At 41.5% G+C, this 26,874-nt stretch overlaps 2 protein-coding genes across 6 annotated transcripts in view; one reads left to right on the top strand and one right to left on the bottom strand.

Moving 5' to 3' along the window:
• LOC125381653 overlaps positions 1–17,519 on the top strand; it is a 63,063-nt gene extending 45,544 nt beyond the window's left edge. For all 5 annotated transcript variants that reach the window (XM_048398850.1, XM_048398848.1, XM_048398849.1 and 2 more), the window contains 2 exons: positions 15,486–15,712; positions 16,142–17,519. In XM_048398850.1, the coding sequence (XP_048254807.1) occupies positions 15,486–15,712; positions 16,142–17,381 (1,467 nt within the window). In that variant the 3' untranslated portion in view covers positions 17,382–17,519. The remainder of the gene's footprint in view (positions 1–15,485; positions 15,713–16,141) is intronic.
• On the bottom strand, positions 9,599–12,754 carry LOC125381654 (fatty acid-binding protein homolog 6-like). The gene is made up of 5 exons (XM_048398853.1): positions 12,577–12,754; positions 11,776–11,854; positions 11,090–11,262; positions 10,719–10,829; positions 9,599–9,922 (listed from the first exon to the last, which is right to left on the bottom strand). The coding sequence occupies exons 2-5, from the start codon at positions 11,843–11,845 to the stop codon at positions 9,860–9,862; spliced, it is 417 nt and encodes a 138-aa protein (XP_048254810.1). The 5' UTR covers positions 11,846–11,854; positions 12,577–12,754; the 3' UTR covers positions 9,599–9,859.
• Positions 17,520–26,874: the final 9,355 nt, after the last annotated feature.

Raw genomic sequence — 26,874 nt, 5'->3', positions numbered from 1 at the left:
CAGGGGGAGATGGTGACCGGGCATTATACAGTGAAGCAGGGGGAGATGGTGACCTGGCATTATATAGTGAGACAGGGGGAGATGGTGACCTGGCATTATACAGGGAGGCAGGGGGGAGATGGTGACCTGGCATTATACAGGGAGGCAGGGGGAGATGGTGACCTGGCATTATACAGTGAAGCAGGGGGAGATGGTGACCTGGCATTATACAGGGAGGCAGAGGGAGATGGTGACCGGGCATTATACAGTGAATCAGGGGGAGATGGTGACCTGGCATTATACAGGGAGGCAGAGGGAGATGGTGACCTGGCATTATACAGAGAGGCAGGGGGAGATGGTGACCTGGCATTATACAGAGAGGCAGAGGGAGAAGGTGACCTGGCATTATACAGTGAGGCAGAGGAAGATGGTGACCTGGCATTGTACAGAGAGGCAGGGGAAGATGGTGACTTGGCATTATACAGTGAGGCAGAGGGAGATGGTGACCTGGCATTATACAGTGAAGCAGGGGAAGATGGTGACCTGGCATTATACTGTGAGGCAGAGGGAGATGGTGACCTGGCATTATACAGGGAGGCAGGGGGAGATGGTGACCTGGCATTATACAGTGAGGCAGAGGGAGATGGTGACCTGGCATTATACAGTGAGGCAGAGGGAGATGGTGACCTGGCATTATACAGGGAGGCAGAGGGAGATGGTGACCTGGCATTATATAGTGAGACAGGGGGAGATGGTGACCTGGCATTATACAGGGAGGCAGGGGGAGATGGTGACTTGGCATTATACAGTGAGGCAGAGAGAGATGGTGACAAGGCATTATATAGGAAGGCAGGGGGAGATGGTGACCTGGCATTATACAGAGAAGCAGGGGGAGATGGTGACCTGGCATTATACAGGGAGGCAGGGGGAGATGGTGACCTGGCATTATACAGAGAGGCAGGGGGGTGGTGGTGACCTGGCATTATACAGGGAGGCAGGGGGAGATGATGACCTGGCATTATACAGGGAGGCAGAGGGAGATGGTGACCTGGCATTGTACAGTGAGGCAGGGGGAGATGGTGACCTGGCATTATACAGTGAGGCAGAGGGAGATGGTGACCTGGCATTATACAGTGAAGCAGGGGGAGATGGTGACCTGGCATTATACAGGGAGGCAGAGGGATATGGTGACAATGTATTATATAGTGAGGCAGGGGGATACATTGACCTGGCATTATACAGTAAGGCAGGGGGAGATGATGACCTTTGCGTATCTTGTTTAAAGACAGATTTAATGCATATATACCGGACGGCAATATTACGACGAGGCAGGCCTTGTCTCATATGTCTATGCTGATCCTGACACGAACATATTCAAACATCCTATGTAAATCTTTAATAGTTCGGCAATTGAAGAAATGAAGAAATTCCCTGGTTCCTTCCTCGTATATACTTTAAGACAGCAATCTGATTTTTTGTCCATTTGGAAGACTAAATATTGATCAGCTGTTACTCTAAAATGTCAGCGGATGATCAATCTCGATGTGGAGAGTTGCGTCCCTTGGGGGTCCCAGACACCTTTTATTCTTCCCCGCCCTTAAGGCGGGGAAGTATACGGGAAACGTTAAATTTGTGGCATGTATGTCGACATGTTGGTTTATTTGAAATTTCAAGCCACGCATTTACGGAAACAAAACATACAAATCATGTGCGTCGAATGTTGATGCTATTCTTTTCCAGCAATAAGAGATACTTCAAAATCGTCTTTATGTAGTTAATTAATGCATCTGACCGTTTCTGGTCATTAGCTGACATTATTAAACCATTCATGTGTAATCCGATGTCCTTTTTCCCTCAAGGACTAATTTTCTGATTTTCACGGTGTATACAAAAGAAGAACTGTGCTCCGGAGATCGTAAATAACAGCATAATAAAACATATTTTCTGAATATGCTTATTCATGAACAACGACGACATCTCAATTTAAATGTAATATGGCTGAATTCCACATTCTACATACCACACTTTTGATTGTTTGGATGCTCATGTTCACTGGAAATATTTGGAATAGTTATATTCCGTATTTTGAATTAACCCAGTCCCCCGTGATTTTTTGAATCAGTGCACCGCACATAGCCACATGTGAAACGTTTGGTAGCAAAGTCAAAGCAAAATCGGAGTAGTGTGTCGGCGAATTTGCATCAAGGCTGTAGTATTTTTCAACCGTTTAATGGAATTCAATGTACAGCCGTAGCTCTGGTCACTCATATATTTTGTGTCCCATGGCTCAAATCTATTTGCGTCTGTACCGTGTTCCACTGACCTCGATAATCTGTTGGATGAAGGCACAGCTCTCTACAGTCACATATATAGTTAACACCGATAGCTATGAGGGGTATTTAGGTCATAATCAGTTCCAAGCAGTCACCACCCCAAACGATATTGTCTACATAACAGATCAGTTTTATGGCTCCACCACAGGTGCTCCAAATATTGAAGCAGGGAAAACAAATTTCATAGAATCATTTCAAAAAGCAATATTGATATCCCCGTCACTTTTGGTAACTTTTAATGATGTCTCCATTGCAATTTTTACGGATTTTGATTCGTATGCATTATTTGACTCTCATCAACGGAATGGGTTTGGTCAGATTGATCCGAATGGACAAGCGGTTTTACTTCTGTTTAGTAGTATGGATGAATTGTTATGTTACATCTTAACAGTATATCAGGCGACTATGCTTGTCGTAAGAGGCGACAAACGGGATCGGATGGTCAGGCTTTGGTTGATGCATGGCATCGATCCCAATTGCGTGGATCGATGCTCATGATATAAGGCACTGGATTTTCTGGTCCAGACTCGATTATTTACAGAACGCCGTCATATAGCTGGGTGTTGCTGTGTGCGGCGTTAAACGACAAACCAATCAATCATCATCATATGAACTCAAACCAGTCATTGTTACCAGTAAACCATATTCCACAACAGTTACTGACACTGGATAAAAAACAGTGCATAGACAAAATACCAAGTAACTCAACTCATCATGATCACAATTACTATTCTTTGAAAGAAAGAAATACGAAAAAGAAACTGACCAAAAAACGTAAAACAAGAGACGAGGAATCTCCGTTATTGATTAGTCCAGGTATTGAAATGTTCTCCAACTACGCGATAATATTTTGAGTTGTGACCAAAAGACCTTATCTAGTATGACTTTTTTGCCATATGGAGCCCTTAGTATTTTCATTTACATTATTTTTGATACTATTTTGATACTATTTCCACAAGTTTACATTTGTGCCAGAAATTGCTTCCATTTCCTTCGATCTACTTTTTAAATAAAGACCCAGGTTAGAATAGGTCTTCAGCAACCTATGCTTGCCGTAAGAGGCGACGAAGAGGATTGGTTAGTCAGGCTCGACGATTTGGTCGATGCAAAAAATCATATTCCAATTGCGTAGTTCGATGCTCTTGGTGTCAATCACTGGATGATCTGGTCCAGACTGGATTATTTACAGACCGCCGTCATATGGCTGAAATACTGCTGAGTGCGGCTTTAAAGAAACTATTTTTAAATAGACCTTCCCTATGCAAATGTATCAACTGTATTGCCCCATACTCAAAATAAATAATATTTATTCCACAACAGCGTTGTGTTATTTGTGGTTAATATAATTATGCTCCTTAATGCCTTTCAGTAACATCAGAATTATGCGTTTGTGAGGCATCACATATGGCGGGGAACTTCGATGCTTCGCATCAATGTTTTCTTGTCGTTAGTTGGATCAAGGATCAACTCGTCAACACTACAGCATTAGACGAGACCCGTGAAGAACCGAGTAGAGACTATAGGCCTTCAGCAACACATGCTAGCCGTAAGATGCGACTAACAGAATCGGGTGGTCAGACTCACTGACTTGGTTGATGCATGTCATTGTATCCCATTTGCGTGGATCGATGCTCGTGATGTGTCAATCATTGTATTGTCTGGTCCAGACTCGACTATTTACAGACCGCCGTCATATAGCTGGAATATTGATGAATGAAGCGTTAAACAACAAACAAACAAAGCGTTCCACATGCAACGGATCTGTAGGCGTGTGTCGAGACTGAAATTTGCCTTGCAATTCAATTTGGAAAGGTCACTTTCATGTAACATTTAAATTTATCACATTTCAAATAGAGCTTAAATGACTGTTAAAATGTTGATTTATTGCCTCTGCTACTAACACTTCTAACCGTGCGCCGGTTTGAAGGAGAGAAACAACGTGGAGCTATCAATGACACATGGCCTGGCGATACAGTCAAGTGAACTGCAACACTAAGTACGTGTCAACAATCGTTACCAACTTCACAAAGACAAACATATACAGTTACAGCTTATATCGTCGCTCAATGCCGTGGAGATGGCAATCAGCGATCAGAGTAGAGCTGTATATTGTAACCTGTCGCAACAAGCCTTCAACAAGGGGCACACCAGTCTTGCACTGGCACACGTTGTAGAGGCAACCTTGCCGTCACACAGCATGGCGTCCTGTACTGCATACACGCCCTGTTCATATATGTACACTGGTGGTATTTTCGCACTTGTCTGAATTTAAATAGTAACCGGCGGCTTTTTTAAACGTATTGTTAGGCATGCCCTATCACTGAAAAAAAATAATTTCGAATTACATGTCACGTTCTGCTTATCAACACATACGTGCGTCTGGGTCTGCATTTTTTTTCGTGACGAAAGTAATGTTTTTACCTTGACAATGAACATAGTCGCAATCGTGATCACGGGTGGAATCCAAGAAAAAGATCGCGCTGGTTCAAAAACGTTCCGTGTTCTGTGTTCCACAAACATTTTTCAATGTGACTGATGTCTCTGTCTTTCTGTACATTCTGTCAATATTTTCACACTTAAGTTGTTTGATGCTGTGTGTGGGCGTATGTCCGACATCGAACTTACGCAGTGGGTATATGGATCGGACCACAGACACAGTACTGAAAGACTTGGTCTACAGTTGGACAGTTGGACATTTGCTTCGATTGAATACAATTTGTTTGTCAGTCGGTCCTAGTTAATGAAGAAAACATTAGTTTTTAACTTCTTTATGCAGATGCTCTTGTTCAAGGGATATATCAAAATATACTTTGAAATAAGAACATTTTTAACATGTTCGTAACAATCCAGTAAATCCTCTGATCCGACACCAGCCCCATCACACACCTGTATACATTATGACGGGCATTGTGACACACACATGTAAAGAGTTATTTGTTTCTGTCAATCAAATTAACTTTACTATGGCAACGAGCAAACCATAGTGTCCTTTCACAATCGAAACCACAAACTGGTCTTTTAAGGATATTGATTTTCACAGCAGTACTGCAATTATGGCCACTATGTGATAATCGACTTATAGTCATTGCCTCGGAGGATATTTGAAAACTGGAGGAATGGATACTTCTTCACGCAGCGGGGAGAATTGAGTGTCATGGTGTTTTAATTTTTTTTGACTAGGTTCAGTTACAGGTAAACCGGTTTGCTTATCGGCGTAACGAAGTGGGATTAAACATATGGTGTTGCTGACTTAGTAACCGGCTCGGAAAACCCCGCCCAGAACAATGGATTATTCTGCGAGGTGGCGGCGGATTAGGGTCGACCAGCATATTGAAAGTTGGCCGTGAATGACGCGTGGTGGCCACAGACGAGTTAACGCAGATTACGACTGAGAGGTGTTGTTTAAACGCTTGAATCGCCCCTAATTAGCAATTGTGATAGGTTGATACCGCAGTAGGTATGTGATCCGGGCCGGTATAGCGACGATATTGGCTCTGATACTGGATATATTGGTGAACAATGAAGGAAAACTATGGGGAACAACCGTGACCTAAAGCAGGACACATCTGTGGCTGTAATGCAGGCTACCATTACACAAAGTGTTCAGGTTAAGTGTGGTTGACGTAATGGACTTCTGTTCACACATTCAGTGATCCCCGACACCTTCGTACCAGCGGAAAGCACAATCCTATCTGTGGGGGATGCACGTGGTAAGTTGACAGCCGTGAAGACTTGTGGGAAGAACCGCTTGTCAGTACTTGACTTTTTCAGAGACCTCATGCAGATATCTGGTCACTGACTTCATACTTACATAGTTGACCTCCTCCTCACTGAAATAACTACTTGTCGTCTTCAGGACATCTTATATCAACTCTTAGCCTCGATAAATTCTCCTTTTTTCAACTCTGTAATACATAGTTCCTTCTCTTTAGCCTGATACGGTGGACCATTTGCTGGCTTGTCACCACGGACATGCGCATATACATCGAGACTCCACTAAGGACACATGTTGCGCATGGTTGACCATATCGGAGCTGATGAGTCACCACTAACAGTTCAGCCGACTATAGTCGTCACGGAGAACGACCTCCGTGTCACAAGATCCAAATAATATAACCTGCTGAATCGTCAGTATTTCTATGCCGGTCTCGTTCTTCGAAGTGAGCAGGATAAATGTCGTGACATACTTCAATGGCCTATGTCCTCATTCAGTATGAGTGTGGAACCTCTATACGCCTATGAAACGCACACGTGCTACAAGTCTGATGCCAATGTAATGTGAGTTTGCTTCTGTGTACGCCCATAAGAGACATGGATACAGAATATGGATCACTGGTTAATGCCTCGCAGTAGGGGGTCATCTGTTGGAGCTGGACACGAGACAAGAACATTACCAGCTTAAGCCATGGACTTCTGTGGAATATAATACTGGAATCATGCGAAGAAAACTGCCTTCCTGCAGACAGTTGTTACCAGTTATTTGACAGTGTAATGAATGGTAGAAACTGGTCCAGCTCATACCATGAGTGGAGTGTTTCTTGCGTTTCAGCAATTTGGAATGAACTATGTTTTCTTTGTTGGTATATATACCCAACGGTTGCAGACACGCGCTCTTTGTCGTGATATAACTGCTTGTCGACAACCGGACAGCGGCGGTGACATAGGCCTGCACTGACACTGTGCTGTCTTCCAGATCTGATCGATTACCCCGGCGACTGTGATGACGTTCTAGCGTAACGAGGCCTGGGGGACGGGTCTGTGGGTAGATCGACGACATACCCCTGTCATTTGTATGTGTAATCCATATGGGGAGGGACCTGTGGGAAGGTGGAGGGTATACTCTAGGCACCAAGCCGTCTACCTACCTATATCGTGTCACCCTGTGGCTTCACAGCCAGTGTTGGCATCATTACGAACACCCTGGTGACATGTTCACTGTTCGCTGAGGAGTAGCTTCAGTCGACCCATTGAGGACGTCCACATTTCCCCTCTGAGAATGGATATTACCCAGACAATGTCTCTGTATGACTACCTAATCTAGGTGTAGTAGTACTACAGAAGTGACGTACACATTGCCTCATGGAAGGATGAAGTTCTCGCGTTCTTGGGATCTCGGAACGATACTGTATCGCGGAATTCGAGCAATGGGGGTGTGTATAATATATAACGTGACAACCATGAAGGTTGAGGACACATTCACCCGGATAATTCCCTAGACTCGCGTCGATCTGAACGCCACAGCATGGGTGGCTATGATCACTGCGACTTTGAGAACGTGCGACTGAACTCGGTGTCGTTGTTCCAGCTTGACGTGACGATGACGGGGTGGAGGAGGCGGGGGAGTACGAGGACGCGGAGGAGAACAAGAGTAAGACAATTAAACACTTATTTTACTCCCAGCCCGTCTACAGTCTTATGTAAACTTATTAATTGACGATACACGTGGTGATTCCCGATAAGAATTTAGGTCTTAAGCAGCCTATGTTTGTCATAAGAGGTGACTGGATGGATCTGGTGGTCAGGCTCGGCGACTTGGTTGATGAAGGTCATCATACCCAAATTGCGTTGATCGATGCTAATGATGTCAATCAGTGGATTCTAAATCCACACCAACTCTCGCTGAACGTTTTTGATTTTTTTCTGTCTCTGTATACAAACGATAGATACGATTAATGTGGATTCCGACAGAGAGTTGCTACTCTCGAAGATGTTACTGAGATTAAGTTTAAGCATTTATGCAGCATTTGCAGTTGTACGAACACCGAATATAATATACCACAATTTTCCTTTTGTATTGTCAAACATTCTGTAAAAACCTAATGCTTTTGAAAACGTTTCTCAGGGGAAATTGAAGGACGAATGTATGGTTTGCAACATCTGATCTCCCTAATCTAATCATTACTGAGTAGTGCTGACGATGTGACATGCCACTGTGACACCACCCACAGATACAGGACCGTCGACAGCACCGATAAAGGGTCACATGACTACACGGGTCAGGAGGAAAACAGCATTACCAAAAAGCCTTACGTGGATCGTATTTGCGTGGCGTGTCCCTCAAGCCGAGTCTATGGTGTATGGGAGAACTATAAAAAAAACCGTAGGAACGTCCTAGGATCTGAAGCCCTCAGCTGAAGAGTATGTTCTGTGCCACCTAGTGACGCGTGAGGGATGTGGATGCCATGCAGCAGGGCCCTTGTCTACTGACTGCAGTACATAGGCCCATAGAGCTGGCAGTAGGTTCGTGCTTGGAGCCAGTCTAGATTAATAGTTCAAAGGCCAGGCCATCACATAAACGTTCAGATGTCGTTACATTAAAGTTCAGAAGCCGGTCTAGATGTGGTCACATTAAAATTCAGAAGCCAGCCTAGATGTGGTTACATTAAAGGTTAGACGCCAGCCTAGATGTGGTCACATTAAAGTTTAGACGCCAGCCTAGATGTCGTTACATTAAAATTCAGAAGCCAGCCTAGATGTGGTTACATTAAAGTTCAGAAGCCAGCCTAGATGTGGTTACATTAAAGGTTAGACGCCAGCCTAGATGTGGTCACATTAAAGTTTAGACGCAAGCCTAGATGTCGTAACATTAAAGTTCAGAAGCCAGCCTAGATGTGGTCACATTAAAGTTCAGAAGCCAGCCTAGATGTGGTCACATTAAAGTTTAGAAGCCAGCCTAGATGTGGTAACATTAAAGTTCAGAAGCCAGCCTAGATGTGGTCACATTAAAGTTCAGAAGCCAGCCTAGATGTGGTCACATTAAAGTTTAGAAGCCAGCCTAGATGTGGTTACATTAAAGTTCAGAAGCCAGCCTGGATGTGGTCACATTAAAGTTTAGAAGCCAGCCTAGATGTGGTTACATTAAAGTTCAGAAGCCAGCCTGGATGTGGTCACATAAATGTTCAGAAGCCAGCCTAGATGTGGTCACATAAATGTTCAGAAGCCAGCCTAGATGTGGTCACATAAATGTTCAGAAGCCAGCCTAGATGTGGTCACATTAAAGTTCAGAAGCCAGCCTAGATGTGGTAACATGAAAGTTCAGAAGCCAGCCTAGATGTGGTAACATGAAAGTTCAGAAGCCAGCCTCGATTTCATTCCATAAAAGCTCAAAAGCCAACCCAGAGACACCTACTAGTAGAGAGGTTCTGAGCCCTACAGGGGGATATGATATAACTTCGTCAGAATTACGTGATATGTTTGTCAGGTTTTAGGCCAGATATTTCTTGTTTTGTTTCTAGGTACATTTATAGGTATTTTGTTATGTGAGTTGGCTCATGTCAATACGTATATATGGAAAATTGTATTTATTCACGCAACACAGACAATTAGAAACTACATTAAAATGTTGCTCTTGACGATTTTTATGAAAGGCAACACAACGCCCAACTGTCCAAAACTGCCCTCAAGAGTATTTCCTGCAGGTGCCGGCTCTGAGGTTGTCCTGGTGCAGAACAGACATCTACAGGATACGCCAAGAGTGCGATGGACCAGGTGCTTGATACTGATGATGCACGATGTGGGGACTCTTCCTATATTACTGATACACAGGCCTATTTTGTGTAGCGTTTATAAAACCTTTTGGCCGTCACATTCTGTTTCAGCGCCACGAAGGTCTGAAAGAAAGGATACAGTAGATATATATACACTGTAATCACTCAATCATAAGACAAGACTGTGTCGGTATACTGAGCTTCTATGATACTGCACCCTGCCCACCATGCTGTCTGACTGGCTTATCATTTCGGAGTTCTTCTCTTACCATACAAAGTGATGCAGACAGACAGACAAATTTATTCGGTACTTCAGGCCACTGGCCAATAATACAATGGAAATATACTGTATATATATTTTTGCATGCTGAGTAGATTTAATAATGATTTACCGTTCAACACTGTGTTTCCGTTCGAATGTTCATGACGTGGAAGACAAATTTCGTTTTCAGCTGACATAAATCTTATAAAATTCTCAATAGAGGGAGGGGGGGGGGGGGGGGGGGGGGATGTAACGAGACGCTTGGGAAAAGAGTTTCTTCTTGCTCTAGAATACTGGTCACAAATCATAAGAACGTGGAATTCATCTTCAACATGGTTATGTCCCTTCGAAAAACAGAAGTGATGCGTGTTATCTCGTCCAGACGTTAGGGTTGTGTTATACTGACGACGATATCTAGCCGTTCTCACGCGTATCATGTTCAAACAACTTAGAATTACCAAAAGGGTACTTTCGAGAGAAAAACAATTGGTGACTATGTATGAAACTGTTGTACTCTTTTCAACAATTCTTGTTTTTCTGCCTTTGAAATGCATGATCCCGTTTCTTCTTTGGGTGTGCCAATTGGGAGTATTTGAAGACGCTTCGTCTACTTTTCTAATGTTGGCGCATAGCCGAGGCCAGACAAAACATGCTCACGATAACCAGCGTCTCCCCTTCAACCTCTCGCGTAATCGTCGAGTTCTCGCCACCTTCCTTCACGGCCGTCTGGTGGTGTATCAGTTTATCGCCTTCCAGGGCAAACGTCGACTGTTAAAACAACATTGGGAGAACTAAAAATATTAGTCGTATGGAACAAAGCCACCTGTCAGTGCACGTGGAAGTGGCACGTGTGCTCCGTCGAATGCAACAAGGGTTCGACGTTGTGAACTATCTTTGACGGTTTCTCTGTCAATGCAAGCGATTTGGGCAAGATCTATTTTTTGTATAATTATATACTCAAACAAGGTAATACAAACTTCATAGCGTGAATGTTTTATGTAGCTTAAACATTGTTACACTCGACAGACCTTGACTTTCCTTCCATCCATGGTCTCTTCTTCAAATTCCTCCCCGAGCTTGAATTTTAATTGAGCGTTCTTAAAAGTTGATGTGATGTGGATGTCCCAGCAGTCGCCATCCTGCTTGATTTCCTCGTAGCTCGTGAGAGAGAGGCCCACTTTTCTCACCAGAATGTTCACACCTGCAGCGACACGTGGAGGTAAACTCAAGCCCGGTATACCACAGCCCCGGCTACCCACAGTAAATACATCAACAAGTGGAAATATACGTGGCAACCTTGTCAACTATCGGGCTTTCGAACAGAAGCTTCTATAGATAACACCATGATAACACCATGGACAAGTCGTCAGATACATGACTGGGCGTGGTGGCCTTGAACCAGCCGACATATCAGTGAAGTGTCCTACATGCACTCAGTGTGTGGCGAATAATACTTACTTATACTAATACTAATAAAGGATGGCCCAAGCCAGTGTGGAAATTCAGAGACAGGTGCTAAAATTATGTCGGCTAAAAATATGCATTTCGGAGACATTTCGGAGAGGTTGACAAAGAGAATTGAACGACATGTAGTTAGTAAAGTTAGAGATCTTTTACTTTCCCACTTCACTTGAAACTAGACAAGTGTTAGTGTGCTAGGGGTAATGTGTAGCACGTGTTATTTGAACCATGCATCTACGACATGCCTACTGACCGACAGCCTTCATGTAGTCGTCCATGTTTTCGTGACGATCCAACTGCCAGTTTCCTAGCAACGCTGCCATGTTGTATACCTGCCAATCACCAGCCAAATTAATCGCGTGTATATGTTTATTACATGCAACAATATAACATCATAGATAATGACATGGTTTTATGAACTGGCTTTCAGCCATTAGTGACAGATAATCGATATCGTTGACAGCAAGATCGGGTTTGGGATTACTGATGCAGTAATGACTTACCACGAACACGTGGACGTGTGAAATTATGTGGGCGACTTCACTTACTTGACTTTCTCAACTTGTTCATCGGAATGACTCTACCCTGTGTTACCACTGTAAATACGTGCATTCTGAGACGAGAGGGGGTGATAGTGTTCAGCAGACACCAACACAGCCTCTCCTCTACCTGGGCGGTCGGGTAGCCTAGTGGTTAAAGCGTTCGCTCGTCACGCCGAAGATCCGGGTTCGATTCCCGACATGAGTACAATGTGTGAAGCCCCTTTCTGGTGTCCCCCGCCGTGATATTGCTGGAATATTGCTAAAATCGGCGTAAAACCATACTCACTCACTCACTCACTCATTCTCCTCTACCTTACATAATTATATTCTTTATTATCAGTCGAGGTATGGCGACCACGTTGGTTGACTCCACACCCCACACCCCCAACCACCCCACCACCTCTTTACAGCATTATAAAACAAGTATAAATATGACATATACTCCAAACACTCAAAAAATATATATCCATATACACACACGGTGATATATCTCTACACACATGACCACCTACCTGTTTCTTGTATAAGGATGCTCTGGTCCTTGACTCCTATAGTGCTGTGAATTTGTAGGTCTAAGTCTATGCAGATAGCAGCCTGGAGTCGGCGATAACGCTGTTTGCCCTTACTCCCTCACGCTATCAGGTAGGTATGGACACAACAGCCAGGCTTGAGTGGTTGGTGTGTACGATGATGAAGTGCTCCTCTTTGTACATTATTTATACACGACCTGGGTTGACCCAGTTTACGATACCACTATGAATAATCACATGGACTGGACACTGCATATCATATCAACCAACAGCGATTGATTAAATATAGCCATGTCCAGCCGGGACATGGCCAATGTGCCACTGAGCCCGCCTCTTCAAAGCCCTGTTTGCTCTGTAGTGTAATTGAGTAATTGAATAATTAAATTGCTCTCATTACACATCAAGTAACATCAGCTGACCAGCAGCACATTGCTTTTGAAGAGGTGATCTCGGTGGCATAAGGGCCATGTCGTCCTAGCACTGTCCCTCCTGGGCATGGTGACAAGAGATCAATCGTTGTTGTTCAGTCTGTTATACAGGTAAACAATGCATTCGAATGAGTTCAGCTTTTGTAATATTATCCATTTTTTTGTATATCCATTCCATTATATTACATAAATACCACTTCTCATAGGAGACATGGGTAGTGATGTCATCTCCATCGCATCTATTTCTAAACAAACAGAAATCGTTTTCCGTTTTATTATTAAAAACCCCATTGTCTCCATATAATTACTATAGTGTATATAGAGGGTATAATGAGAGTGCCATCTCTCAAACTATTCGATCCCACTCCAATCGATGTCAGTGTGCATGTTAAACTGCGGCATGGTATCTCAATGGGCTGGCACTAGTACAAGCAGGGGGCACGGGTGGCCCAGTCGTCTGAGGCGCCGCAATTCGCTGTGCAGAGTTGCATCCCGGTTCGCCCCGATTATGTTTCTAGGTTTGTCAGTACCATACCCGTGCTCACTCACTACTACAAGCACACGCACGCACACGCACACACGCACACACACACAGACACACACACACACGCGCGCGCACACACGCACACACACACACACACACACACAGACACACACACGCACACACACACACACGTGCATGCAAGTTGTGACAAGTGATCTGCGAATAGCTCATGTAGTTTTGTTTATGTGACAGGATATGAAGCTTGTTGATGACGTAATCTTAAACTAACTTTGCAGTAAAGTGAAATATATGGCGGAGAGGAAGCATGTTTCAATATTATGTTCGATAAATTAGTCCAATCCAGTTGATATTATCACTACATGAAGGCATTGTTTACTAAGTTGGGTTCTGGCTTCCATATTAGAATAGATGTATGTTTAGCTTAAAACTAGTGACATCTGTTCAGGGTTATTAGCTCAACCTACCCAAACATTTTCATATACATGCATATTTATATGTTTGATTCATCGCAGTGTAGGTTAAGTTGGGGAGGTCTATACAATGTCTATACGTCTATACAAACGTGTGTGTGTGTGTGTGTGTGTGTGTGTGTGTGTGTGTAACGTTGCCTAATCACGCACAGCAGTACTCCTGCGATCTGTAGACACACCAGACAATCAGGTGATGGATCAGAAAATTCAGTGACACGATGGCGTATTTACTGATTTTGTTGACACTTAACACAATATATTAATTTTAAATTACGTCAGCTGTGTGAAAGTGCGGACATTCTGCTGCTTATAAGTAAGCAGTGGCAGGAAGTGTGCATGTGCAAATGTCCATAAGGCACATGTTGTCTGTATCTTCCTTCTGCATGTGTAGTAACAGCATGATGTTGTTGAGACGTTGCTGGGTCATGGTACTTCTAAGGTGTATTTTAGTCTCCTAGAACATGATCTTGCAGTAGAGACTGGTATTGCCAGGTAAATCTTCAGTAGCTGTGGAATGCACATCAAAACTCGACAGCATATACCCGATTGTACCAGCAATGTAACTTTAAACAAGTTAATCAAGCATTCCCTCTCTTTCGACACAGATGAAATGATTTGTGGAAGCATCCGCCATTGTACCTGAAGACTTTGGAAATCATTATCTTCTTTGAACGGTCAGAAATGGATAATGGGACAGTGGCAAATTACCAAGTTTTAAAATGGCATAAAAGCATACTTTCATTTGTATCAACATAGTTCTTTATTTCGAAATAACTTTTATAATTTTGTTTCTGTACACACTTGTTTTCTAAGTTAATCAAACTCATCATAAAATTCATTTGCAGTTGACATTAAACATTTCGTATTTGCACTAGTGTATCAACAGAACGCCTACTATGCGTGGGTCAATGGGCGTCAGTAGGAACATGGAGACTAACGTTAATATGTGTAGTACGCTATACCTGGAAGACACCATCATTAGCTGAAGACTGCGTCTTTAGGGAGAAAATTCCGGATGATCAAAATGCTATGTTGTATACAACTGTTGAGGATTCGAGAACACGTGCAAAATGTCACAGAAGATTTTACACATCCGATGTTATTTCGATGTATACATGTCAGTGACTACATTGCACTTTCAAAGAATGAATCATAATGAAAATGTACAAAAGCATGTATTTAAACAAAAATATCCTAATAACAGGTTTTTACGTATTGGCTATGTGATTATATTTTTTCATCTATAAAAAAACTGGGGCTGGGGAGGGGTTGCGGAGATCCGACGCTTATGCAGTACAGTTCCTTAATGTTCAGTGTTGGGAAGCTGAACGCTTCAGACAGTAGAATGGCGATTTCACAAAGCGTGTGAGTGAGTTAATATTAACATTCTGCATGTTTCGGTCATATAGCGACCAGTTTCACGAGGCAAATCTGCCTGTTTCCAGAAAGTCTTCTTTACTTTTCCACCTCACGCATTGATGTTTTCAGAAGCTGTACAGTTCAGGCAAACCCGGGGGAGGAGGAGGCGGGGTCGTCGGAGGAGGAGGTGGGGTCGGAGGAGGAAGGACGGGGGACAGTCTCAACCAGGTGTATCACAGTCACCTGGCCGCAAGCCTCAAGGCCTTCCAACACAAACAGTGGCTGCCTCTCAAACATGACGAGTTCGAGCCCACAATCACCCGATGCAGGCCCATCAGCGGAAGGGCCGACAGACGGTACGTGGTATACACAAGGTGTTAGTGGTAATTTTACAAAATAAAAACATTTGGTTGGTTGTTTGCTGTTTAACGCCGAACTCAGCAATATTTCAGCTATATGACGGCGTTCTGTAAATAATCGAGTCTGGACAATCAAGTGATTGACATCACGACCATCGATCCACGCAATTAGGATACGATGACATGCATCAACCAAGTCAGAGCCTGAACACCCGATCCAGTTAGTCGCCTCTTACGACAAGCATTTTGAATCGCAGCCTTAAGTGTGAATAAATCACTCAATTGTATTGATATACCAGCTTAATCGTACTGCGAACAAGTTCCATATCACTGGTGAAAACTAATCCGAAATATTGTTGTGCCTGACTTGCCAGTTTGGCTTTAATAATAGTCGGGGTCCGCCAAATAGTTTTATCATTATTTCAGACCCCCATCAAGTCGGCCATCAAGCGCCGTGCCAAAGCCCCCTCAGCGACCACGATCCGTGCCCCCGGGGGCATACCGCCCCTCCTGTGGCCTGAGGACGAGCGAGACCCTTGACGTAACCCCGGGAGATTTCGATACCCTGAGCCCCAATGTCCTGGCCGACCTCCTAGGGAGGAGCCGAATCACTCCCCACAACTTTGGGGACAGAGTTAAAGATGATGATGTGAGCACCAGTGGGATAGACAGTCCCAACTCCGATAATCATGATTCTTCGTCTGACTCTGACAGCGAGCCCGAGCCGCCGGTAGATAGCAATAGACCGGTGCCCCAACTACAACTGCGACCAGAAAAGTTGGATGCCATCTATGTGCCTGAGGATCGAAGGGACAGACGTAGGTTCGACTTCGACGCCGAGCATGTTGACATTCCTGCTTACGAGTTTGAAACGACCTTGCCTGAGCCATTTGGTCGTTTAGATCTGAAGGTGATAGCACGCCAGAAATACGACTGGCGGGACATACTGTCAGTGAGGCCCATGGCCAAGGCCGTTGAGACAATTCTTGACCGTTTAGTGGACATTGAGAAGCTTCAAAGTGAAACGGTCGAATGGGAGACCAAGAGATTGCGACAGAGGACCAAACAAAGAGTCCCAAGTGCTAAGTCACGTGACAGGCGGTGCTGTAACAACTGCCTTCAGCCTGCATGTGTTGGGGACTGTCCCGAAAAGGCACTGCAGCCAAATACTTGCACCCTGTGCCGCCAGCAACTATGTACCGGAAGTTGTCATGACAACAGGTACGAAGCCTACATGAGGCAAGTTCATCAAGAAGAACAGATCGAATCAATTCTCAGCAATCCCGTGCCCCGTATATGCATCACGTGCCAGAAGAAGCATAACGCCAAACTCATCAACGCTAACAACGCAATCTTACGACGGCCCAAGTCAGGCAACACAACTTACAGTCGAGGACGTGGTTCCGTCAAACCCCGTGACCTGCGACCTCGCTCTGTAACCGACGTGACCAGTGAAATCATCAAAGACATTGAGAAGCTTGGCGTGGAGCCCCTACAGCCGGGTCGGCCCAACACAGGCAAGTATCAGCGACCAAGGAGCAGGAACTCACTACTGCCAGGGAAGTCATACTTCTCCAATAGAAAAGACTCTCTCACTGAACTTGAAAAGGCGAGAAAAAGAAAACTTAGATCTCTCCGTGTAAAGCGGCCTAAAAGTGTTGTCTGATGTTTATTAGTCTTAGGTCGCAAATGTACGTTATAACTTGTTGTAACTTATGCGCTTTATGTTAAAGCTTGCTTTTGCGAATGTAAATATAACGCCACTTGTCAATTTCTAAATAAACAGAAAGTAGTATACCGAAAATATTGTCATTGTTAAGACGCTGTATTGTTAAACTGATGCTGAACTCTTATGATTAACATGCTTCTGTGGCATATACCGAAACATATCATGGTCACCTTACCATGATGCATTACCACAACAGTACTGAATATCATGATCAACGTACCATCATACATACCACAACAGTACTGAATATCATGATCAACGTACCATCATACATACCACAACAGGACTGAATATCATGATCAACGTACCATCATACATACCACAACAGTACTGAATATCATGGTCACCTTACCATCATTAAACCACAACAGTACTCAATATCATGATCAACGTACCATCATACATACCACAACAGTACTGAATATCGTGATCAACTTACAATCATACATACCACAACAGTACTGAATATCGTGATCACCTTACTATCATACATACCACAACAGGACTGAATATCATGATCAACGTACCATCATACATACCACAACAGGACTGAATATCATGATCAACGTACCATCATACATACCACAACAGGACTGAATATCGTGATCAACGTACCATCATACATACCACAACAGGACTCAATATCATGATCAACGTACCATCATACATACCACAACAGGACTGAATATCGTGATCAACTTACCATCATACATACCACAACAGGACTGAATATCACGATCAACGTACCATCATACATACCACAACAGGACTGAATATCGTGATCAACGTACCACCATACATACCACAACAGTACTGAATATCACGATCAACTTACCATCTTACCTCCCACAACAGTACTGAATATCATGATCAACTTACCATCATACATACCACAACATTACTGAATATCATGATCAACTTACCATCATACATACCACAACAGTACTGAATATCATGATCGACTTACCATCATACATACCACAACAGGACTGAATATCATGATCAACTTACCATCATACATACCACAACAGTACTGAATATCATGATCACCTTACCATCATACATACCACAACAGTACTGAATATCATCATCAACTTTCCATCATACCTCTCACAACAGTACTGAATATCATGGTCACCTTACCATCATACATACCACAACAGTACTGAATATCATGATCAACTTACCATCATACATACCACAACAGTACTGAATATCGTGATCACCTTACCATCATACATACCACAACAGTACTGAATATCGTGATCAACTTACCATCATACATACCACAACAGTACTGAATATCATGGTCACCTTACCATCATACATACCACAACAGTACTGAATATCGTGATCAACTTACCATCATACATACCACAACAGTACTGAATATCATGATCAACTTACCATCATACATACCACAACAGTACTGAATATCATGATCAACGTACCATCATACATACCACAACAGGACTGAATATCATGATCAACTTACCATCATACATACCACAACAGGACTGAATATCATGATCAACTTACCATCATACATACCACAACAGTACTGAATATCATGGTCACCTTATCATCATACATACCACAACAGTACTGAATATCATGGTCACCTTACCATCATACCTCCCAAAACAGTACGGAATATCATGATCAACTAACCATCATACATACCACAACAGTACTGAATATCATGGTCACCTTACCATCATACCTCCCACAACAGTACTGAATATCATGATCAACTTACCATCATACATGCCACAACAGTACTGAATATCATGATCAACTTACCATCATACATACCACAACAGGACTGAATATCATGATCAACGTACCATCATACATACCACAACAGTACTGAATATCATGGTCACCTTACCATCATTAAACCACAACAGTACTCAATATCATGATCAACGTACCATCATACATACCACAACAGGACTGAATATCATGATCAACTTACCATCATACATACCACAACAGGACTGAATATCATGATCACCTTACCATCATACATACCACAACAGTACTGAATATCATGGTCACCTTATCATCATACATACCACAACAGTACTGAATATCATGGTCACCTTACCATCATACCTCCCAAAACAGTACGGAATATCATGATCAACTAACCATCATACATACCACAACAGTACTGAATATCATGGTCACCTTACCATCATACCTCCCACAACAGTACTGAATATCATGATCAACTTACCATCATACATGCCACAACAGTACTGAATATCATGATCAACTTACCATCATACATACCACAACAGGACTGAATATCATGATCAACGTACCATCATACATACCACAACAGTACTGAATATCATGGTCACCTTACCATCATTAAACCACAACAGTACTCAATATCATGATCAACGTACCATCATACATACCACAACAGTACTGAATATCGTGATCAACTTACAATCATACATACCACAACAGGACTGAATATCATGATCAACTTACCATCATACATACCACAACATTACTGAATATCGTGATCACTTTACCATCATACATACCACAACAGGACTGAATGTCATGATCAACTTACCATCATACATACCACAACAGGACTGAATATCATGATCAACTAACCATCATACATACCACAACAGTACTGAATATCATGATCAACTTACCATCATACATACCACAACAGTACTGAATATCATGATCAACTTACCATCATACATACCACAACAGTACTGAATATCATGATCAACTTACCATCATACATACCACAACAGTACGGAATATCATGATCACCTTACCATCATACATACCACAACAGTACTGAATATCATGGTCACCTTACCATCATACATACCAAAACAGTACTGAATATCATGATCAACTTACCATCATACATACCACAACAGTACTGAATATCATGATCACCTTACCATCATACATACCACAACAGTACTGAATATCATGATCAACTAACCATCATACATACCACAACAGTACTGAATATCATGATCACCTTACCATCATACATACCACAACAGTACTGAATATCATGATTAACTTACCATCATACATACCACAACAGTACTGAATATCATGATCAACTTACCATCATACATACCACAACAGTACTGAATATCATGATCACCTTACCATCATACATACCACAACAGTACTGAATATCATGATCAACTTACCATCATACATACCACAACAGTACTGAATATCATGGTCACCTTACCATCATACATACCACAACAGTACTGAATATCATGATCAACTTACCATCATACATACCAGAACAGTACTGAATATCATGATCAACTTACCATCATACATACCACAACAGTACTGAATATCGTGATCACCTTACCATCATACATACCACAACAGTACTGAATATCATGATTAACTTACCATCATACATACCACAACAGTACTGAATATGGTGATCACCTTACCATCATACATACCACAACAGTACTGAATATCATGATCAACTTACCATCATACATACCACAACAGTACTGAATATCGTGATCACCTTACCATCATACATACCACAACAGTACTGAATATCGTGATCAACTTACCATCATACATACCACAACAGTACTGAATATCATGGTCACCTTACCATCATACATACCAAACAGTACTGAATATCGTGATCAACTTACCATCATACATACAACAACAGTACTGAAAATCGTGATCAACTTACCATCATACATACCACAACAGTACTGAATATCATGATCAACTTACCATCATACATACCACAACAGTACTGAATATCATGATCAACTTACCATCATACATACCACAACAGTACTGAATATCATGATCAACTTACCATCATACATACCACAACAGTACTGAATATCGTGATCACCTTACCATCATACATACCACAACAGTACTGAATATCGTGATCAACTTACCATCATACATACCACAACAGTAATGAATATCATGATCACCTTACCATCATACATACCACAACAGTACTGAATATCATGATCAACTTACCATCATACATACCACAACAGTACTGAATATCATGGTCACCTTACCATCATACCTCCCAATACAGTACTGAATATCATGATCAACTTACCATCATACATACCACAACAGTACTGAATATCATGATCAACTTACCATCATACATACCACAACAGGACTGAATATCATGATCAACTTACCATCATACATACCACAACAGGACTGAATATCATGATCAACTTACCATCATACATACCACAACATTACTGAATATCGTGATCACTTTACCATCATACATACCACAACAGGACTGAATATCATGGTCAACTTACCATCATACATACCACAACAGTACTGACTATCATGATCACCTTACCATCATAAATACCACAACAGGACTGAATATCATGATCAACGTACCATCATACATACCACAACAGTACTGAATATCGTGATCACCTTACCATCATACATACCACAACAGGACTGAATATCATGATCACCTTACCATCATACATACCACAACAGTACTGAATATCGTGATCACCTTACCATCATACATACCACAACAGGACTGAATATCATGGTCAACTTACCATCATACATACCACAACAGTACTGAATATCATGATCAACTTACCATCATACCTCCCACAACAGTACTGAATATCATGGTCACCTTACCATCATACATACCACAACAGTACTGAATATCGTGATCACCTTACCATCATACATACCACAACAGTACTGAATATCATGATCAACTTACCATCATACATACCACAACAGTACTGAATATCATGATCAACTAACCATCATACATACCACAACAGTACTGAATATCATGATCAACTTACCATTATACATACCACAACAGTACTGAATATCATGATCACCTTACCATCATACATACCACAACAGTACTGAATATCATGATCAACTTACCATTATACATACCACAACGGGACTGAATATCATGGTCACCTTACCATCATACATACCACAACAGTACTGAATATCATGATCAACTTACCATCATACATACCACAACAGTACTGAATATCATGATCAACTTACCATCATACATACCACAACAGGACTGAATATCATGATCAACTTGCCATCATACATACCACAACAGGACTGAATATCATCATCAACTTACCATCATACATACCACAACAGTACTGAATATCATGGTCACCTTACCATCATACCTCCCAATACAGTACTGAATATCATGATCAACTTACCATCATACATACCACAACAGTACTGAATATCATGATCAACGTACCATCATACATACCACAACAGGACAGAATATCATGATCAACTTACCATCATACATACCACAACAGGACTGAATATCATGATCAACTTACCATCATACATACCACAACATTACTGAATATCGTGATCACTTTACCATCATACATACCACAACAGGACTGAATGTCATGGTCAACTTACCATCATACATACCACAACAGTACTGAATATCATGATCAACTTACCATCATACATACCACAACAGGACTGAATATCATGATCAACGTACCATCATACATACCACAACAGTACTGAATATCGTGATCACCTTACCATCATACATACCACAACAGGACTGAATATCATGATCACCTTACCATCATACATACCACAACAGTACTGAATATCGTGATCACCTTACCATCATACATACCACAACAGGACTGAATATCATGGTCAACTTACCATCATACATACCACAACAGGACTGAATATCATGATCAACTTACCATCATACCTCCCACAACAGTACTGAATATCATGGTCACCTTACCATCATACATACCACAACAGTACTGAATATCGTGATCACCTTACCATCATACATACCACAACAGTACTGAATATCATGATCAACTTACCATCATACATACCACAACAGTACTGAATATCATGATCAACTAACCATCATACATACCACAACAGTACTGAATATCATGATCAACTTACCATCATACATACCACAACAGTACTGAATATCATGATCACCTTACCATCATACATACCACAACAGTACTGAATATCATGATCAACTTACCATTATACATACCACAACGGGACTGAATATCATGGTCACCTTACCATCATACCTCCCAATACAGTACTGAATATCATGATCAACTTACCATCATACATACCACAACAGTACTGAATATCATGATCAACTTACCATCATACATACCACAACAGGACTGAATATCATGATCAACTTGCCATCATACATACCACAACAGGACTGAATATCATGATCAACTTACCATCATACATACCACAACAGGACTGGATATCATGATCAACTTACCATCATACATACCACAACAGGACTGAATATCATGATCAACTTACCATCATACCTCCCACAACAGTACTGAATATCATGATCAACTTACCATCATACATACCACAACAGTACTGAATATCGTGATCACCTTACCATCATACATACCACAACAGTACTGAATATCATGATCAACTTACCATCATACATACCACAACAGTACTGAATATCGTGTTCACCTTACCATCATACATACCACAACAGTACTGAATATCATGATCAACTTACCATCATACATACCACAACATTATTGAATATCGTGATCACCTTACCATCATACATACCACAACAGGACTGAATATCATGATCACCTTACCATCATACATACCACAACAGTACTGAATATCATGATCAACTTACCATCATACATACCACAACAGGACTGAATATCATGATCAACTTACGATCATACATACCACAACAGGACTGAATATCATGGTCAACTTACCATCATACATACCACAACAGGACTGAATATCGTGATCAACTTACCATCATACATACCACAACATTACTGAATATCATGATCAACTAACCATCATACATACCACAACAGGACTGAATATCATGATCAACGTACCATCATACATACCACAACAGGACTGAATATCGTGATCACCTTACCATCATACATACCACAACAGGACTGAATATCGTGATCACCTTACCATCATACATACCACAACAGTACTGAATGTCGTGATCACCTTACCATCATACATACCACAACAGTACAGAATATCATGATCACCTTACCATCATACATACCACAACAGTACTGAATATCATGATCACCTTACCATCATACATACCACAACAGGACTGAATATCATGATCAACTTACCATCATACATACCACAACAGTACTGAATATCGTGATCAACTTACCATCATACATACCACAACAGTACTGAATATCATGATCAACTTACCATCATACATACCACAACAGGACTGAATATCATGATCAACGAACCATCATACATACCACAACAGTACTGAATATCGTGATCATCTTACCATCATACTTACCACAACAGGACTGAATATCGTGATCACCTTACCATCATACATACCACAACAGTACTGAATATCGTAATCACCTTACCATCATACATACCACAACAGTACTGAATATCATGATCACCTTACCATGATACATACCACAACAGGACTGAATATCATGATCACCTTACCATCATACATACCACAACAGGACTGAATATCATGATCAACTTACCATCATACCTCCCACAACAGTACTGAATATCATGGTCACCTTACCATCATACATACCACAACAGTACTGAATATCGTGATCACCTTACCATCATACATACCACAACAGTACTGAATATCATGATCAACTTACCATCATACATACCACAACAGTACTGAATATCATGATCAACTAACCATCATACATACCACAACAGTACTGAATATCATGATCAACTTACCATCATACATACCACAACAGGACTGAATATCATGATCACCTTACCATCATACATACCACAACAGTACTGAATATCATGATCAACTTACCATTATACATACCACAACGGGACTGAATATCATGGTCACCTTACCATCATACATACCACAACAGTACTGAATATCATGATCAACTTACCATCATACATACCACAACAGTACTGAATATCATGATCAACTTACCATCATACATACCACAACAGGACTGAATATCATGATCAACTTGCCATCATACATACCACAACAGGACTGAATATCATGATCAACTTACCATCATACATACCACAACAGGACTGAATATCATGATCAACTTGCCATCATACATACCACAACAGGACTGAATATCATGATCAACTTACCATCATACATACCACAACAGTACTGAATATCATGGTCACCTTACCATCATACCTCCCAATACAGTACTGAATGTCATGATCAACTTACCATCATACATACCACAACAGTACTGAATATCATGATCAACTTACCATCATACATACCACAACAGGACTGAATATCATGATCAACGTACCATCATACATACCACAACAGGACTGAATATCATGATCAACTTACCATCATACATACCACAACATTACTGAATATCGTGATCACTTTACCATCATACATACCACAACAGGACTGAATGTCATGGTCAACTTACCATCATACATACCACAACAGTACTGAATATCATGATCACCTTACCATCATACATACCACAACAGGACTGAATATCATGATCAACGTACCATCATACATACCACAACAGTACTGAATATCGTGATCACCTTACCATCATACATACCACAACAGGACTGAATATCATGATCACCTTACCATCATACATACCACAACAGTACTGAATATCGTGATCACCTTACCATCATACATACCACAACAGGACTGAATATCATGGTCAACTTACCATCATACATACCACAACAGGACTGAATATCATGATCAACTTACCATCATACCTCCCACAACAGTACTGAATATCATGGTCACCTTACCATCATACATACCACAACAGTACTGAATATCGTGATCTTCTTACCATCATACATACCACAACAGTACTGAATATCATGATCAACTTACCATCATACATACCACAACAGTACTGAATATCATGATCAACTAACCATCATACATACCACAACAGTACTGAATATCATGATCAACTTACCATCATACATACCACAACAGTACTGAATATCATGATCACCTTACCATCATACATACCACAACAGTACTGAATATCATGATCAACTTACCATTATACATACCACAACAGTACTGAATATCATGGTCACCTTACCATCATACCTCCCAATACAGTACTGAATATCATGATCAACTTACCATCATACATACCACAACAGTACTGAATATCATGATCACCTTACCATCATACATACCACAACAGTACTGAATATCATGATCAACTTACCATTATACATACCACAACGGGACTGAATATCATGGTCACCTTACCATCATACCTCCCAATAC

Source organism: Haliotis rufescens, unplaced genomic scaffold (assembly GCF_023055435.1).
Source record: "Haliotis rufescens isolate VD_foot unplaced genomic scaffold, xgHalRufe1.0.p SCAF_19, whole genome shotgun sequence".
NCBI lineage: Eukaryota > Metazoa > Mollusca > Gastropoda > Lepetellida > Haliotidae > Haliotis > Haliotis rufescens.
This window is presented reverse-complemented; position numbering and strand designations above follow the sequence as displayed.